A 19,518-nucleotide genomic window follows, 5' to 3' on the forward strand; every position below is an offset into this window, starting at 1 on the left:
AGACCTCCTGCTCCTCTGGAAACCATCACCTTCCCTTTGTTCCCAGCCATGCCACGCACTGTTTGTGCACGAAGCTGGCATTTGATGTTGTGTAGGTAGAGCTCGGTCTGATACAACTGTGCAGAAACTCTCTTTGCTTTTCAAAGACAATTTCTGTTTGGGGTTTTTTTTGCTGCAGGAGGAGCGACTGTCAGGGAGACAGGGAACACCCTCCAGGAGCTCCGTCACTGTCACAGCAGAGCAATGTGCCTCCCATCCCAATCCCCCTTCACTGTCAAACATGAAGCAGGGACACCAGAATTATGGTTTATTTTCCAGTTAGCAAAGCTGTGCAGATTTTGTTCTTAGTTCTGTGGAGTTTGTATGTTTGGAGTTTGAGTGTTTTGGTTGCAGGTGCTGAAACGTAGCCTTGTTTTGTTGGGGTTTTTTTGAGCTGTTTTGTTTTGGATAACTCTCCCACAGCTTTAGGATCCATAGTAGGTTCTGAAGCACGTACCATAAATGAATACACAACAGTGTCTAGCCAAAGAGGGTTCAAAATAACGAGTATAAATTTCAGAGGTTTAATTACCAGCTGCATTAGAGGGAGGTGTGTCACTCCACCTGGCATGGATTAGAACTCCTTTTCATTAATATCAATTCAGTAAAGAGATACAAAACCCTTATTTTAATTAGAGGGGGGAAAAAAAAACAGTGGCAGATCGTGCACATAAATTGCTGGGAATGTGAATGACTCTAGACACCTAATTTTTAAAATTAATGTATTTGGCACAATGCAATAATTGTCAAAATACAAGTATTCACAGTAGACTGTGTCTGTGGGTGACTTGAGACATATGGCCTTAAACATCTGGGGGCAAATTTATAATCTAATTTGAAAAACACTGTTCCAGGGAAACACAGTCATTAAGTATTCCTGCCCACATAGAGCCAAGAATGTGAACCTTGATTTGAAATAGGATTTTCAAATAAATAGTACCATGCATTGCTGTCATTTGCACTAATATAATTTTGGATGTTTCATGACCTGTTTAGCCCCATTGCGATTTACCTTGGAATTCCAATGAAGCGGCTTCATGGAGTTAGGAGGGGATATGCTTATTTTATTCCAAAGAGGTTTAGACCGAAGGAATTAATCAAAGAAATATTCTGAATAGTCTTTTAACTGAAGAAATGAATTAAGACTTATAGAATTCTGCTGAGGACAATTAAGATAAAAGCCCATTTTTGTTTTATTGTATTCTGGGATATCTGTGCTTTGTGAGGTAACGATATAACTCAGATTCGTCACGTTGTGCCAATGAGGAGATAATAAAAGCTCCTGTGGAAAGCATCTCTACATGCTTAACTAAAACCTACGAATTGTCGTCCTGAATTTGGTAGGAAAATTCAAAAGGCAAATATTGAACTCATTGATAAAACTTTGCAAAAATCAAAGTAAAGCTACATTGTCATTATGATTGTGACTCAGATCTAGATATGATAATTTTAAAAGATACTTTATTTTCAGGCCACTGGTAGACCTTGTATGGGTCCTACCAAACAAAGGGTGAACCATTTAGCTTTCATTTGGATTTTTTGCAATATTATATTGCTACAGAGCAATATGAAAGATTAATTCAGTGAATTACAGCAGTACAGCAGATTCCTATGCTGCCATCTATGCAAAACCCCCTGGAGAAGGAAAGAGATGGAAATGTGTTCCAAACCTGCAAAAATCAGCTTTCTGCTGTACATCTGATTGGTAATATTGAATTAGAAATGATTTTTGGGGAAATTGCAATTAATGCATGAACTGTAGGGTAGGCAGGGAAATAAGGAAGAAATGCCTCTTGGCACACGGCCAGAGTTATTGAACGCATCACAAACACATCCAAAAATTCATCACAGAAAAAAAAAATTGTAATTTCTAAAACCCCAAAATGACATTGTAAACCAGAGAACAGCCTGTGAGTTCCTTCATTCCCAATAAATTAACTTGGAGAGGCAATCAGAGTTAATTCAGAATGCCCAATATTTGTAAGACGACAGACAGCTCAACATGGAAGTTGTTCAGACAGCAGCAATTACGGGGGACGAGCAGCAGAGCCCAGAGTACGTTCTGGGCAGCTTAAGTTAAATGAAGGATTAGCAGAGTCTGTTCAGTCTAACAGAGGCTTTTTTAATAGTTTGACCTGGCAAGTCTTTTGTCACCATGGAGCTTCTCCAGGCTTCCTGGGACAGGTGAGTGACAGCCATCCCTGGGGGACAGGAGAGGCGGTGTTGAAAATTTTATGGCATGTTTCCCTTGTCAGAATTGCTCTTCTCTACAGAGAAAAGAGCTTTTGCACAATCCTGGGGTTGGGTGTGTGTGTCTAAAGAGGGAGTTCCTTTTTCCTGGAGTGTTTTGTTTTATTGATTGTCAAAAAAAAAAAGACTTGACATTTAAATTTTAAAGATACTCTGCACACTCAGTGTATCCAGTGCTCCAGGAGTGAGCAAATGCTCCCTGAACCGCCCTCCTCTCTGAATCAGAGTGCCCAGGAGATGAATAGGCTTCGTTTATATTAGTTTCCAGTTTAATCTCTCTTCCTGCCAGATCTTTTATCTTCCACCAGGAGAGGAAAAAGAATTAATAAAGTATTCTACAGATGCAGCATATAAACAGAGCAAAGCCCCAAGGTGCTGAGGAGATTAATAGGGCCTGTTGTTGAATCAAACTGCTCACTACATTGAGCTGCTTGGGTTAAGCACTCTCAGGTGGTGTTTACACTGGCAGTAAACAAATGAAATGCTCTAGGAAACGGACCACTGCCCAAGTAGATCATACAAGGCTATTTCACTCCCCTCTTGGTGTCTGCTCTTCCATTTTCCTCAGGAAGTTCCTCCAGGCAGTGCACGAGGTCAGCCATGCCTTAACTCCAGCTTTCCTTGATGTGCCGCTGTGCACTGTGGCCGTAACAAGGCTGTTCGGGAAGTCTCAAGGGAAGCCTGTGAACATTCAGAAGGAACTAGGGTGCAAAAAGCTCCTGAGCAACGATTTGCTAGGTGGCACAGGTGTGCTTCCTCTAAGGACTCTCTGAGAGAAATCCAATGTTCAGCTAAGATAAATCGGCATCAAGATCTTGCAGCCAAAGTGGCTGTTGGTAAATCAGCAATTGGCAAGGACAGACCTCGACTGCCATGCAAATGTCCCTCTCCAGCATTCCCAGTGTTCTGTGTCAGTTTTCCTGGTAAAAAAGACTTGGTTCTGGCAGGGCCCTTACTGGAATAAATCCATTTGGAGTCATTTGAAGATGCAGTGTTTATAGCCCAACAGGCATCATACCCTAGAGGACTTAAACTTGCTAAGGAATCTGCCAGAAAAGCACGGAATGAGTGGCTTCTGTCTTGGTGTGAAGTTTAGCAGCCTTCCACGTTTGGGACATCTCATCCTCATTTTCAGGCAGACGTTGAGGTGACCTGCCAGGAGCCACGATGCACTTCTGATGAGCAACATGCACACATAACGTTGCCAAAATCTACAGCGAGCTCCTCAGCAATTTCCAGAAGTGTTAGTAATTTGAGCAGGGAGCATGAAAACAGCTGGTATTATTTAAAAACTGAACAAATCTTCAAATTGGCTGATTCCGTTGCTGTACTGTTGCAACACAGACCAAATGTCACCTCTCCCTGACTATTTCAGTCGCGACTTCAGGGAGAATATGAGACGCCAGGCTACGGAGAGAAGAAGTCAGAATATTTAATTTTCAACATGTTACATTTCTGACCTCTTTGAAAACTTGTAATTTGGGCATCAGAGGAGCTTGGTATGGCAAGAATGTGAACAGACAGTGAGTGCTGCCAGGGCTCTCTCTACCAGGGAATCTTCCTAGGACAATTAGATTCCATGCCGAATGCTATCGCTAGGGAAAAAAAAAAGATTGCAGACACGTAGAATCAGCAGCAGAAGCTTTCTCAGGTCTTGCAGCAAAGGGCTGATTTGGCAGAGAGAGTCACGCTTCTACACCTGCTTGCAAGCTGGGTAGGAAGATATTCCAAACTGACTGTGAATTTCATTAGAAACCTTCCACCAGAGCCACTCATGGGTGTGGTGGTGTGATGGCCTGCCAAACAGATGGGTTGTGAAATACACAGCCCATCTGTCTTTATCATGCTTGTTTCCTCTTTTATTAAAATGTTAATGAATATAGTTTTTATTTATTATGCCATGACATGTGCAGCATCACTTTCCAGTAGACAAATGTGCAATCTGCATAACCGTGTGGGCTGACAGGAAGGTTTCTTCTGCTGAAAAGAAACTTCTTCCCAAAGTTCCTCTGAGGAAAGCAAGTACCAAGAGCCCTGAGCAGTCAGAGGCGTTTTCTCACTTCTGCAGGGCTTTTGACAGGCACTTTCGTCTTTTTTTCTTTTTCTCCCCGCCCACGCTGTTTTTTCCAACAGATTCCCCCTGGAAGGTTCACCTGTCAAACCTTGACCCGAAGATGACCGGTGTCACTGTGAGTGGCCTCACTCCGGCCAGGACCTACCAGTTCAGGGTGTGTGCAGTCAACCAGGTGGGAAAGGGCCGCTACAGCACTGAGACCAGCAGGTAACGACAGCCAGCATCTGTGTGCTGAGGGGACAGCGGCCTGGGGAGGGAAAAAATGCTGCTTGTGAAGGAAGGAATGAAATACTCTTCTGCACAAAGATTGGGAGACGGAGAAGCTGCCGTTTCCCAGGCCTCTGGAGAGTGCTCTGCAGCTGGCAGGAACTGGGGATAGTGGCATTTGGGGGATGCAGGAGGTCAGCACATGGTGGGAGAGGTGTCCTCATGCTCCGGAGTATCAGTTGAGCAGAATCTTGGAAATGGATGTTTTGTTCTTGGGCTAAGCCCCAGCAGTTAGCCCAGGCAGGAGCAGAGCTCTCACCCTGCCATGGCAGTGTCACTTCTGGAATTTACACAGATGTGACAGAGAAGGATGGCTTCATTGTATTCAGTTTCAAATGCATCCCCCTTCTTCTGTGAACCAAAGCTTGCTGCAAGCTTGAATTGCAGAACAGCTGAACTCTAAATGGCTTTTTCAAAATGTAGGAGTTTGATATGAAAAATATTGAAAGAGCTGAAAGAAACAATTTGGAAGGAGTCACAGACACTGGACCTGAGCTCTTACTCATTCAGGCTTGTAATCTTTTTAAAAAGTTGTAGCAGCCTGGGTGATTCCAAGAGAATAGGGTTACCTCAGCTGTCTGTCTTGCTGCTTGCTTAACTGATTTCCTATTATGTTGATTTGTTGTAACTATTTCATGCATGTCTTCAGCAGTTTGATCAGCATTATATTTCTTTCTAGCCATCAGACTGTGATAAAAGAAAGTGGTTCACTTGGAGGGGATACAGGAAACAGGCTGTTATTTATGATTTCTTTCAACGCCCATGTCCATCACATTCGTTTGTACTTAGGTTGATGCTACCTGAGGAGCCCCCCAGTGCCCCCCCTAAAAACATCGTGGCCAGTGGGAGAACCAATCAGTCCATCATGGTGCAGTGGCAGCCTCCTCCTGAGAGTGAGCACAACGGGGTTCTTCACGGCTACATCCTAAGGTAAGTCCTTTCCTAACCTGGCAAGTCCAGAGGTAGGTCCAGGTGCGCACAATGGTGTGACTTAGGAGCGTAATAAAAGATATTTCTAATTGAATTGAAGATATTTGTTATGTTTGCAGACGCTCAGGCTGCCCTGGTTTGTTAAAATATGAGAAAACAACGACTCTTCAAGGGGTCACGGGGGTGCAGCCACCTAAATTCTGGTCTGTCTGTCTGCTCCAGAGGACCAGCTCCCTGTGGAGACTCACTGCATCCTTTTATTCAATTTTCAAAGGGAAGCAAAGCACCAAGTAATGCAAGAGTCCACGTGGGAGGCTGGTACTGTGCAGCCTATGCAGATGTATATTTACTTATTACAAGCTCAGCTCCCTGCTCGAAAGGTTAATTAAATTTATCAAAGACACAACAGGGCTCCTGCCTATGGAGGAGCAGCAAAGGAATCAATAAACTTCAGTTTTGTGCCAAACAAAATGGAGAGAGGGAATGACAGGTCAGATGCTTCGTGGCAGACCTTGGTTTAGTTTTGAAAATCAGCCAGTTGAGTAAGATCCTTTCAGCCCTGTCTGTATTTATTTATGGGAATACATTCAGGCAGGTAACTGGGAATCCTGCACACACCCGGTCTGGCTGCTTACACAGGATTCAATGTGTTGGAAAGGGTGCTGCCACACTTGAGAGGCTTTGCAGAGCATTTCCCTTCGGTGATGTTTTTGGGACTCAGTATTCACTCCTACCCAAGTCCACTACAGATTACTGCTCATTTGGCATCCTCCACACCCTGCCTGCAGTGCTAGCAGCCAGCTAGGGCCACACCTCTAGTGAGGGAGGCATTATCTAAATTAGAGTTTTTGTGGGAAACTCCCAGCCCCTGACACATTTCCAAGCGATGGTTATAGCCTCCTGTGGGCAGGCTGTTGACATTTTTCATACAGCGTCCTCCAGAACTGTAAAAGATAACTAAATGCTGCAGTTGAAATGCCAGCATCCTGTTCATGCTGCGCTCCTGCTTTTGCTGGCGAGGATGGAAAGGTTTTTGTCATGTTAAGAGTGTTGGTGAGCTCCCAGAATAGCTCTGGGAAGTTCCCTCTGTCTGCAGTCAGAGTTGAGTCTGTTCATCTCCTGTCACCTGCTCAGAGCCCTTGGCAGAGGTGAGCCCCCTGTGCAAGTGCCGTTGGTGCAAGCTTTTGGGGCTGGGCTCAGTTTAAAATGTTTTGTCGGCCGTCAGTGGGGAAAGGTGCTTTAACTTCTGCCTGCAGATAGACCCTTGTCCTGAGTCTTGGGTGTCCAATTGCACAGGGTGCAAGCGTTGTTCATGGAATTCTTCCCTTCAAACTGGACTCCTCGGTGCTGGGATTAGTTCCTTAGGTATTCCCAGAGAGTCTTTCTCAGTCTCAGCATTAAAAAGCAAAATCCCACAGGCTCCTACTTCTGGCAATCTGCGCTGTTTTCTCCATATAGCATTTCCAATAACGTTTAACTTTGGTGCTTTCTACAGTATTTATCTGCATAATTGATCCCTGACCTCGCTGTAACATCTCTTTCCATTTTAATAGTGCTCATATTCATTATGCTCAGTCTGGGAACATTTTTGGTGTCTTCCTGCTTTGTCTTGACAGCAGAGCAGAGAAACCATTCATTCAACAGGAATTTAAGATAATCACATAAAAGCACAACTGTCCCAGGTAATAAACCAGGCTTGAATTGTGTGGTCACGGCAATATGCACTGAAGAGCAGCGTTCCTGCACTGATTTCTGCAGAATCAGGGTACAGCAGAACGAAAAGCACCAGCCATCCCAGAGACCCAAAGCTCAGGACATGCAAGATGCTAAACTGATGGAACACCTGATCTTTAAAAGTGAAGGTGCACTGCACAAGTCATGTGGAGTATCCATCAAAGTCCTTGGTGAGAAAAATCATGAAGACACGACATTTCTGAACTGGCCTCCTTCCTCTGCCCTTTTTCTCACTGCCAGCATTGCATTTAGGGGTCTGCTGTGCTAACAGCACAACAGATTAAATCACAGGAGCACTTACACCTTGTCTGCTGGGCAGGAGACAGAACATTGCTGCACTCAGAACCGACTTGCCAGGGAGCACAAACCCTGCACAGCAGGTGAGAGAGAGAAAGGGAGAGCAAGACATTCAATAAACTCAGCTGAGGGCTGGTATTTCTTTATTTCCGTTTGTATTTCATAAAGGGAATCACACCAGTGTAGCATTACAAATATTAAGTGTGCTAAAGGATGGTCAGGGCGAGCAGCAGAAAATAGAGGTGCTGTCAGTGATTAAGAACTGATCTCTTCATAGGAAGACTTTTGAACAGAAATCTCTGGCTGAAACACGTGAAGCTGTCTAGTCATAAACATTGCACCAGTTTTACTTAGATGAATTTAAAATCTCTCTGTAAGATGTCAATGAAATGGTCCTGTGTCAATAAACTTTTGGTGATTGCCGTGAAGCAAAGGATGGCAAAGAGCATGTAAAAGTTGTGTGGTGAACAAAAATATAAATGTTTCCGTATTTGTCTTTTTCGTGGTATAGTAATGGCTCTTGTCCCTTATTTAGCCTCTGTGTTTTTTTTTATTTTTTGTGAATTAGCATATTTGTGAGCATCCACTGTACCGCTTTCCTAAAGGAAGGAAAACAAACAGTATTATTCACATTCACAGATTTGCAAGGTTTGTTTGTTTTCTATAATTTAGTTCTTCTCTGTAGTTTGTTGGCCTGGAGAGACACATCAAAGGGGCTCTGTTTTCTGGAACACAGTTTTTACATGGGAAAATATATTCAGTGTTTCAGCTTCTCATGTCTCAGCAGAAAGAGTGCCAGGGTATTTATCACCCACCTGTGTTTGACACAGCCCTTCTCCTGGAATTCCAGGGCTTACCCAACCCTATAGTCTCAACTGTATTCAGTCCTCATTTTAATAATTCCGTGAAGTAAATTCTGGTGGAAGCCAGGAGTGCCAGTGGCTGAGATTGCAGGAGGTCAGGGACCTCTGAGCTCTTCCTTTTCAGATTTCAGAAGTGAAGGAAAAAACCTCATTTCTCAGGCTGATTTACAGCAGCACTCTGATAAAAATCACATCTGGGCTATTTTTTGTACTAAATCACAGCTTTTACTAGACAAGCCACATTTAAAAAGCTGTAATTTTTCTGCAACCATAAAGCAGGATAAAATACCCGTTTTGTTTAGCCCTGAGCCTGTAATCTCAGTGAGATCAGATTATAAATACTATAGCAGTCAAACATGATATGGTCTTATCAGGAGCTGCGTTCCTCCTGATTATTTTTCATTATTCTTGGTAAAATTCCACTGTAAAACTTTGCATGTTGCCTCTTCACAAAGGAAGCTATTTTGCCAGTCAGGATATTTTCTCTAATTGATACCATCCAATTAACCAGCTAATTCTCCTCCCCATATGGCAGGTATCGCCTGGCCGGCCTCCCGGGGGAGTACCAGTACAAGAACATCACCGGCGCAGAAATCAACTACTGCCTGGTGAAAGACCTGATCATCTGGACCCAGTATGAAATCCAGGTGGCATCTTACAACGGAGCTGGGCTGGGAGCCTTCAGCAGGCCCGTGACAGAGTACACGCTGCAGGGAGGTGAGCAAAGCCCACCAGCATCTCCTTTGTCATCCCACAGCTCCTTTAGGGGATGTGCTGCCTGCAGCCCCACCTTAGGACCTGGGAAATCAGTGGTCACTCCAGTCAAATTGGATAGACAGCTTGGAGCAGGAAGCAAATTTCAAATGCCCGAGCAGAGCCGAGTCTCTGCTCTATCTCTGTTGTAGGAAAAGCTGTGAGTGAAGTTGAAAATTATCTGTTTTGTTGACCCTCGTGATGACGTGTTGCCACACTTGCAGGTCAGAGTCAGCTGCAGCAGAAGTAATAAATAGAAATGCTGATGAGAGCTGGGGTCCTGGGGAATGGATTTATGGGACCTGTGACAGGCAGGGGCTGGGGTTACACTGCCAGGAGAGTTAGAGAAATATGGCAGGGAATTGGTTTTATCATGGCCAGGGCGTGCAAGGTTCTGCATATGAATAGAGCAGACAGAGTGAACCAGCTACTTTAGCTCTGATAATCACAGGATTCCTTGTTTTAGAAATATGGAATAAATTGTAAGGGATGCGTAGGGAGAGAAATACAACCTGTGGAGAAAGGGCTCTGAAGCGTTTCAGGAATGGTGCAGATCCTTGCAAACGGGAAGATAAAACGATCTTTAAAGCCCTGATTTTCATGCTGCAGCTCCTCCGCACTTTTCTAAGTGCTTTAAGAAGAGTATAAATTACACCAACAAAAGGATATGTAATTACTTTTTACAACCAGTGTAAGGCATGTTTACACCTCTAGATTGGTATAAAAATCTGTAGGATAATTAAGTGCCAGGTCCTTAAGGCTTCCATATATTCCCATAATTGCAGGGTTGTGCTGGATGCTGAGCACTGGACAGTACATGGGCTCTTCTTGGCTGGTCATAAAACAATTACAGTGTTTTAAAAACTTGCAGATTTACAGTGCATCAGTTAATTTTCAATCAGTGAAGAAGATGGAGTTGTTTAATTGTTGCTAGGAGTACATTACAACATGATTAGATACAGTTTGAGGTGTAGGGAGATCTTTAAGAAAAGATTATTCGTATGCAACACTAATTAACCACAACAACTAGAGAAAGAACTATCTATATTTTGTCTTAGGGCATGTAAAGTCTCATAGTTTAAAGGAGCCTAGGCACACTCAACCTCATTCTAGAAGTATTTATAGCAGACCTTGAAATGTTTTTCTTGAAGTCTTCTCCTTGCAGCCAGGATTAATGTTTTCTATCCCACTAAAGACCCGTGCTCTGCAGAGAATTGGTTTGCCCACAGAATTTGAATCCCTTTTGTGATTACCCTTGTAATTCATTACCTTGTTTATTTGCACATTTGAAGCTATCATAGCACCTTAACCTTCCATCTATTAAGGCCCAGGTTTGGACTTCACACTCTTTTTTTTTAAACCCTGTAATTGACTCTAATTTCCCTTGATATTATGTGCAGTTATTATCATCCTTTATTGATTGGCTGTCTGTTGTCATTTATAAGGGTATAAATCCTCTGTTATAAATTAGGCACAGTCAGTCCTGCATTCATGTTAATCAGAAAGAGTGTTCAGACTGCAGGCCAGCCTGCAATGGCCTCTCTGGCTTCCTGTAATTCCTCAATGCTGGGTAGGCATAGAAAAAAACCTTGATATTTCTGATTTATTTCATATTGGTATTTGCTAATAGCTGTTAATAACTCCTTCATGGATGCTGCCGCCTCCTAATGAACCTTGCTGGGTTCACCAAAGGCATATATCCTGTTTTAAAAAAAGAGTTTGAGGCCTTTTTACACTTAGAGCTGAAAAGGGAGACTGGAAGGTATAAATACAATTGGAAACTGGATTAATATCCAGTCTCCTTGTGTAATGTGCTACTGCCCAAATCTCTCTGTAGCTGAGAAAAGACAGGGAAATCTCGTGACTGTTTCTTGCTCCAGAACGTTTTTCCTAAACCAAACCAGCAGGAGTAAGAAAAAGCCGTGTGTAAAACTGCCTTGTAAATCATATTCTGATTTTAATATGAGCAGAGATAAATGTCAAAGAGACACACTCCCATCCATCCCCCTCTCCTACCACCGCAGCACCGCTGCCTCTGCTCTGACACGCATTAAATGATGTGAGCTGTGCTGGCAAGAACCTGTCTGTCTGCAGATGAAAAATACCTGCAACACCTCGTACTAATCAAGTGTGCTGTGCAGCCAGACCCTGGGAGGAAATGAACCCCAGGAGCAGATCAGCCCATTGGCAGGAGCACATCAGCATATTGGCACCTTTGTCATAGGGGGTATTGACTGGCCATAGGAGCTGTGGATTTATACCAGGAGCTAGTCTATTAATCCCTTATTAGTCCTCTGGCATTGCTTTAGCCACTGAAGACTAATCAGCTGCTCCAAGCTCCTCGAAAAAAATCACCAACTTCCAGGGCGCAGCCAAGCTCACGAGGCGCTGAGGGATCCGAATTTGGTGCGTATGTCAGTGAGATAAAATGTCAGGAAGACTTACTGGCAGAGCACTGAACGTCCCAGCATGAGGGTCAGACAGGTTGACCGTCTCTAAAATCTTGAAAGTCTTTTCAGAGTGATATTCAGGCTAATCCTTTGATGCTCTGTATGTATAGGTCTTTCTTCATCAGAGTTTCTCCAGCTGTTCCTTGCTTTGATGTTACGTTTCACAGGGATTTGTGCCAGCCCTCTGCGTAGGGCAGTTTTACTTATTTAAGCTGTGTCCTGCAGGACTTCTCGCTGCCATATGAAAACCTGAAGTTTCCCAATACCTTTTCCTGGAAGAATACCATCGTGGAGGTGTAAACATCTTCCTGTGGTGACAGTGTTGTCTCTGCTCTGTGCTATTGGGCGCGTTTGCCTTTTTCTGCAGGCTGATTTGATAAAGCAGCAGCTTCCACCCCTTGCTTTGGGTCTGTCCCTTTTATCTCACCACTGTGAATATCTCTCTTTGAAAAACTCTTATCATGCCTTAGATTTAGGCAGGGCAAGGTTTACAAGTAGAGACACTGCTTCCATTAGCCTCTCCATTGACATTAACCAATTCTGTTTCTGCTTTTAGTGCCATTTCTTTCTTTTGATGCATATCTCATAAGACAGTCTTATGTCCCAAAGGTCACGGATCTCAATGTGTACTTGAATATTTTGTTGTTTTCCCTCCTTTGCCGTGCAGGGACACCTTGCCAGTCCAAGAAGGTCTGAGCAAAAGCCCTTCCTGAATAAAAGTCACCAGAACAGTGAATCTTGGTGGTGTGGAAAGGATAAAAGCAAGAGGAGTCTGTTCAGCCAGGTCCAAAGCAGCATCTTCCTCAGGCACGAGGAGATGAATCAGAGAAATGTGACTGGGGTAGGAGAGCCAGAGGAAACCCAGTTAACTGAAAGCTTCCTGCTTTATGTAGGAAATAATCTTGAAAAAGGAATCCCTGCCTGCAGAGTCTCCTCTGCTCTGCAACCATTCAATTTATGTCAATGAAAAGATATTTTCCTTAGCCTTCCCTTGGGCTTTCTTGGCAAAAACATCGTAAAGATCCTCATTTACTTCCTTTGGGGAACCTCCCACAGCCTTGGAGCACCCACGGCTGTTTTGGGCCCTTCCTGTGTAGAAGCATGTTGTGGTTGTAGTGGCTGAGGTTTTATCTTGCTTAGAAGGCATTTGCCATCTACTGCTTTTATTTTATTTTAACACGATTTCAAAAGGTGGTGAAATTAGCCGTTGTCTCAGAGAGACCCCTGGCCCCCAGCTCTTAATAAAGAAATAAAATCTTGTCTGTGTGAGACATGCAGGAAAGGAAGGAGGCGTTTGCCATCCACAGGAAGCCCAGCTCCTCCCTTAGTGCCAAATCTCACACTGCTGAATTTCAGGATTCAGATTTTCAGGTGTGTAGAGTTACAGAGAGCACTTTTCCTATGCACCCACTGGTGTTCAGAGCACAGCCCAGAGCGCCAGCAGGGAGAAGAGGGAAGAGGCTTCCCAGGAGGAATTCCAGGCCTCCACCTCCCCACGGCTCCCATGGGATGTGCAGCTCAGCCGGTAAATTAGAGGAGCACCCAGATCCTCACCTAGAGAAAAACCTGCGGTTCCACAAGCCCACCTGAGACAGGCAAGCTGCCTCCTCGATGGTCAGGAGCTGCAGAGGAGCCTTTTTTCCAAGCCTGTGCTGAAGATCTATATTTAGGAGCGGGATTCTGTCAGTCAGAAGCTCCGCGGGATTTACATGCTGCTTGCACATGGCCAGAGACAGAATAATCCCATGTACACATGCTTAACCTCAGTGCCTTGTCTCCTCTCAATTATCTTGTCAGTGAAACCCTTTTAATGGTTTTTATCTAGAGTGCTTCCATGACCTTTTCTGCTTGGAATGCTGCACATTAACCCGCGGTCCCGGGGGCTGAGCTCTCCGTAGATTTCCAACCACATGAACTTTATCAGGAGGAAAGAAAGTAACAGTTGGTTGTGTCTGACCAATTTGATCTGCAGCCCTGAGATGACTCCCAGATGGATCTCCAGCGTGAGATGGCTTTGGAATACTTGCAGACATGATGAAGTACAAGTTTAAAAGCTGGGAGTGTAAATGCTTGGGGATTACTCTTGAAACACCTGTTTGACATTGGCAGCTTCTGTGCAGCTCGACAACAAATTTGTAGGAAGAGGACACATACCTACCACCAAATTAGAAAATCCTTTGTGCAGACAGCCACAGCCTCAGGAAGCTACTCCCCATGATCTTAGAAAAGTATTTGAGTTTTGGAGTGACCAGAAGGTCAATTCTGATTTAGCTTCCCTCAAACTTCTTTTCTTTTTAAAATGCAGAACTGCTCAGATACCCAAGGAAGTCTTTACTATTAGGACATAAAAGGAGAATTTAATACTGGCACTTTGAAGTAAATTTGAGATTATAATGCCAATATTTTACTGATTAAAAATATAAAAATATATTACATTATATCTTCTGCCGTATAATTGAGATTATGCATATCAGATGGACCATGTTCTTTCCATCTTTTAAATGCATTAATTGAGATGCAGATGTTGATTTTTCAAAGATATCCAAGGAGGAATTGTGGTATAAATCATGATTTCCAGCATTCTGAAGGTTTTATGTCTTCTGTTCATAATTTTTTCCATTTTTCATATTACAGCAGGTATTTTCTCTGCTATGACCATATATTCTTGTTTCAGAAAATGATGTCCCAATGAACAAAAAATATTTCCCTTTTTAAAAGAAATAACTAATGCATTTGGTTATCCACATTCCTAAAACTGTAGTAAACCAATCCTCAAGTGTTTGCCTGAGCTTTTTTGAGAGCTGTGAGGACCACGAATGAAAACTTGGAGCTTGGTGATGCTCAGCTGATTTAGCCTTCCTGGCAGAGGGAGATTAATCTATCAGCGATATCCTGGTGAATTTCTGATAACAAACTAACATGAAGACCTGTAACACAATTTTTTTCTGCAGAAACAAATCTCTGGCAGTTACGATATCTGAATATGCAAATATGCAGGAAAGTAAGAATTTGGACTTTAAAAAATTTTATGCATGTTAACCATTAATTATATGAGGTATTGCACACAAAAGCAGATTTGAATGTATCTTGTGGCTCTCATAATAAACAGTTTCATCAAGAATATGAATAAGGAAAAATGCATTTAGTGGGGTGTATAGCCAAAGCAACTCATTATGATTGTAGAGTGACTTTAATATTTATGACTGTATCTCAGGATGATTTGGTGAATCTCTTAACTACAAAAACTTTATGATGTCTACAGGTCATTCAGATAATAGTATAACCTTCCAAAAGCACACAGGGAATTATGATACATGGCAGGAAGTAGGGCCCAGATTCTAATGAAAATTTGGAGTACTATCAGATAAACTCTGCTTCCAGAACTCAATAATTATGCATAGTTCATAAATTGTGGCATCGAGTTTTAAATTAGGGCAAGAAAGTTCTGACTAATATGCAGCTACTGAGGTTAAAAAAAGCGTGCAAAGTGAGGTTGTGGAGCCATGGCAGAATCTTCAGGGAATTTCAGTAACAGAGGGCATGGGAGTGGATGTTCTTGTCATTTCAAACCTGACATCCTTGAGGATTTCTCTATTTTTCTGTGTTGATAATTTCTGGGCTGTGCACGTCTCTGATAAGCGTGCGCTGTCTTGTCTTACTGTTGTGCCTATGCTAATTAAGAATAATGCCCCTTCCAAACAAATAATGACTTTCGGTGGGAAAAGGGGCAGTTTTGCATTTTTTGAACTTCTTTTCTTCATTTCTTCTCCACACAAAGACTCATATTCCTAAAAGTAGTTTGGAACTTTAGAAGTTTCTGCCCTGTTTTTGAAGAGTGTGGAGGAAACCACCATTTCTCAGTGGGAATCGTGGGTATTACTCCTTAGAAGCACAGATTGTTAGGCTTTGGAAGAAATTTTCCCTTGGAAGCAGAAGGAACAAAGCCTTCCAGGCTTCAAAACCACGTGTGGGTAGTTCCTCTTTCATGGAATACAAATGCACATGGCTGTCAATAGTGATATTTCTGAAGCATTATTAAGCTTATTTTATAGGATTTAAAGTGTCTTAGTCCGTTTTGGGTTTTTTTTGTACTCAGATAGCAGTTTTCTTCCTAAAATTACTATAAGCTTGATAATTTCAGCAAAATAGGCCTGTCTATTAATATTCTATCTTCTGAGAACTATAGAAATGACATCTTAGAGCAGTAAGTTGAAGAAATTGCTTGGAATGAGGCATTTTATTAAATGGTGAAATATTTAAGTGCTTGTTTTGGTTGTTTGAAGGCAGCATGCCTTTATGTTCCCTGCTTTCTTTTGTATTGAGAAAACATCTGTCTAATTAAATCCTTGGCATAAAATGTTTATGCAAGTTTTAGTAGATTAGAGGATGTATTGGCTCAGGATATATATAATCAATTCAATATACATGAATGCATATCATATCAAGATAAAATGAGAACAACTCCCAGTTCCCAAGAAAAATCTTTACTGCGTGTGATATGACTGCTCCTAATTCTTTAAGCAGCAGTAAATAATAAACAGATGCCGTTGCCAGATTATAATTCACAATTAGAGCCTTAATTGTGTGAACTCCGTGTTTTCTTGTCTGATCTGGGGAATTGAGCAGCATTAAAGGACTCAAGAAAATCCTCTCAGAAACTCTTCATTCTCTGTGCACTCAGGGGTAGCTGAAAGAGCTGTGCTCACCTATCCTTACGTGGCTCCTGCCTCAAGTCTTTCTGAGAAACTCCTCTGCAGGATAACAAGCTGCAGAAACCATTTCTTCTCCTCCCCTTGAAGGAATCGCCAATGCAGGATGAGAAATTAACCCAATTACCCAGCTTTCCAAATCGCTGCTGTTTCACGGGAAGCGCATCCCTCTCTCAAGGCTGTTATTACTCTGTGACTTGCGAGTGACACTCAGTGGGTTCTGTGTTCATTTTTCTCTTTTTTCCCCTCATTCACTCTGTTTTGTTCTGTTCCCTCTCTGCTGCCTGGGAGCAGTGCCCACAGCTCCACCTCAGAACGTGCAGGTTGAGGCCGTGAATTCGACAACCATCCAGTTCTTCTGGAACCCTCCACCCCAGCAGTTCATCAACGGCATCAACCAAGGATACAAGGTGAGTACAGACTCCAAATAAAAGTCCTGGTGTAAGCTGGAATTTCAACCTTATGATCTCTGAATCTCCAAAGTGACTCTGTGCTTTCAGGAGTATCTTACGCGGGTGTAATAAAGAGAAAAGTGAGCAGATGTTGCTCCTGACAGGGCTTGGAGCAGCCTGGGATAGTGGAAGGGGTCCCTGCCCATGGCAGAGGTTGGAACTGGATGAGCTTCAAGGTCCCTTCCAACCCAAGCCACCCTATGATTCTAATGTTTGCAATTTATGTAAGTTCTGAAAAGGGAATGTGTCATAGCCTAGGAGTCCTTATACCTTTGTCACTTTCCTGGAGAGTTTCCAAAGCCAGAAAGCAATTCCGTGTCCGTTTGGAAAGTCACCTCAGGAGCCGTGTCATTGTGGCACTGAAAACCAACCTTGAGCTCTCTGTTTATGCTAATGCAGAACCACCCTTCATTTCACTGGGAACCAAGGCATGGCACTCAATGTTTGCCTTGACTTTCCCACTGTGATCATCTGGGAGATGTGAGAACGTAGAATTTATTAATCAGGCAATATCTGTTAGAGTGCACAGAGCAGAGAGTGCTGGGTAAGGTTTTCTTCTCACTTAACAGAACCCTCATCAGTGATTCAGCAGTCAGGGCATAATAAATGGTTTAAAAACTTCCATAGAGAGAACAACGAGAAATCTCAGAGCAGGAAAAGGGAAGAAAAATGGGAAGACAGGTGTGGTTTATGAGCAGGGAGGAGCAGGGTTGATTTGAGTGTTGGGTGAAGGGACATGGAGTGATTCGAGGATGATGTTGTAGTTCAAAAGACAAGTTGTGAATTAAGGGGTTGTACATGGACTGGAGATGGATTTGAGATGTTTCAGAAGACTTGATCCTTCTCTAGGAATGTCTCAGCATGACAGAGAAACTGAGACAGACAGAGATATGCCTGGGAATTCTGGTATTTCTGCCAAATCAGTGTATTTCTCATGAAGACTGGCAGTGGTTTGAGAATCTCAGTGCTGAAGAAGTAAATGAATCCATGGAGATATGTGTGTCTGCTTCTGGCAGGGATACAATCAGCTCTCAAGGCTCAGTGACTGACAGGGCTGCAGCACAATACCCTGAAACTCCAGCACAGAAATAGCACTTGGCTTCTGTTCAGATTCTGGAGAATAAAAGCGCTTTTGGGGTGCAGTGGACTGCAGTGCACTGTAATTTTCTGGTGCAGGTCCAAGCACGGTGAACCCACGTTTGCAAAAACCTTATTTCAGATTTTCATTCTCTGTTGTATTCAGAGTTTCAGTCTAAAGGTCCTTCATCTCATTGCATAGCTACCTCTAATTTATGTTTCCATTTCTTCAGCAATGCTATAAAAGAAGTGAAATTGTCATTTGTATCTGTCAGTGGCCAATGAAAACTTCTGAAATTATCAAAATTTGGATTTCTTTGATTGCAATAGATTGCCATAGCTTTACCATCCTGTTTCTCCCAGGGGATGGGAATTTCAGTACAAAGACTGTGTGATATCATTTCTGTCGCTTATTTCTGCAGAGTAGCTTTGTGTATGATTTATAAATTTCTAGTAGTCATAGCCAGGCCTTTGCCTTTCTTAAGGATTAAAACTATTTTTTCCTTTAACTGACAAAATTGTTCACCTGTATTTTCTGCACACATTTCCTCACGAACATGCAATGAAATGCACTCAGGAGTTCAGTCCCCCAAAGTTATAAATGCCAATTGTAATCCACAGAGGTAATTTAGACAAGAAAATAAAACTTACTAGCCTCTTCAGCCATTACACATTTTTATCTTTTCTCTGAAATTTATTTGGGTTTCAATAAGTTGTAAAGTGCACTTTCTCAAATATGAAATATTCCTAGCAAAATTACTCTTAATAGTCCTCTAACTGTGCTTTCTTGTTATTAGAGACTCTAGACATTGGCTAAATGTGTCAAATATTGCTTATTAATCTCGGGTATCTATTCATGTTTATGAGCCTGAGATCAATACAAGTAGCACGATTTACACAGATACTGAGTCGGGCCTGGAATTTTAACATTTTCCTGTAAACCACGCGATAGGGATTTTTGGACAAAATAAAATTTTCATAAACACGTTCAAGTTTTAGACCCCTAAGCCTTTAAGATGATTTCAAAAATTGTTTCAGAATTTCAAAGTCATTTGCCAAAAATGAATTTTTTAAGTCCTCATTTAGGTACCTACACATGAGGTATTGCACTCTCAGAGATATTGATCACCCAGAACATCCACTGAGATGAATGAAACCTGGAAGACTGCGCTCCTCTGACAAGCAACCTATTTTAAATGCATGAAAATGTCTTCAGGAGTCTAACTTTCAGGACTCAGGTGTTGAAAATTGTAGTAATCATCTTTACAACCATTTTCTATTCTTTCTGTAGTTCCAGAACCGCTTGAATCATTCACAGTGTGGACGTCCCCAGTCCACTGAGCTTGTAATTCTCCCAGCCTGTGAGGCAGGGCTGCTCGCTGGGGTGCTGGGGGAGCTCTGGCAGGGGCAGGAGGGTGTGTGTGTCCTCATCTTTCTCCCTCTGATCACAATAACCTCTCCAGACTGTAGGGTCTTAAAAAAAAAAAAAAAAAAAAAAAGATAAAACATTTATGGCAGAGTAGCACTGAAAGCACTTTTCTTCCTTCAGCTTGCTTTCAGCAGCAGAGACTGGCCAGGCTGATGAGACAAAAGGCTCATGTCATCAGAATAATGATTTGCCAT

General features: G+C 42.6%; 1 protein-coding gene across 5 annotated transcripts in view; it reads left to right on the forward strand.

Moving 5' to 3' along the window:
* Positions 1–19,518, forward strand: part of SDK1 (sidekick cell adhesion molecule 1) — a 384,927-nt gene that overhangs the window by 261,168 nt on the left and 104,241 nt on the right. For all 5 annotated transcript variants that reach the window (XM_040078744.2, XM_040078745.2, XM_040078747.2 and 2 more), the window contains 4 exons: positions 4,423–4,570; positions 5,420–5,560; positions 8,990–9,171; positions 16,661–16,776. In XM_040078744.2, the coding sequence (XP_039934678.1) occupies positions 4,423–4,570; positions 5,420–5,560; positions 8,990–9,171; positions 16,661–16,776 (587 nt within the window). The remainder of the gene's footprint in view (positions 1–4,422; positions 4,571–5,419; positions 5,561–8,989; positions 9,172–16,660; positions 16,777–19,518) is intronic.

Source organism: Hirundo rustica, chromosome 15 (genome assembly GCF_015227805.2).
Source record: "Hirundo rustica isolate bHirRus1 chromosome 15, bHirRus1.pri.v3, whole genome shotgun sequence".
In the NCBI taxonomy this organism is placed as follows: Eukaryota; Metazoa; Chordata; class Aves; order Passeriformes; family Hirundinidae; genus Hirundo; species Hirundo rustica.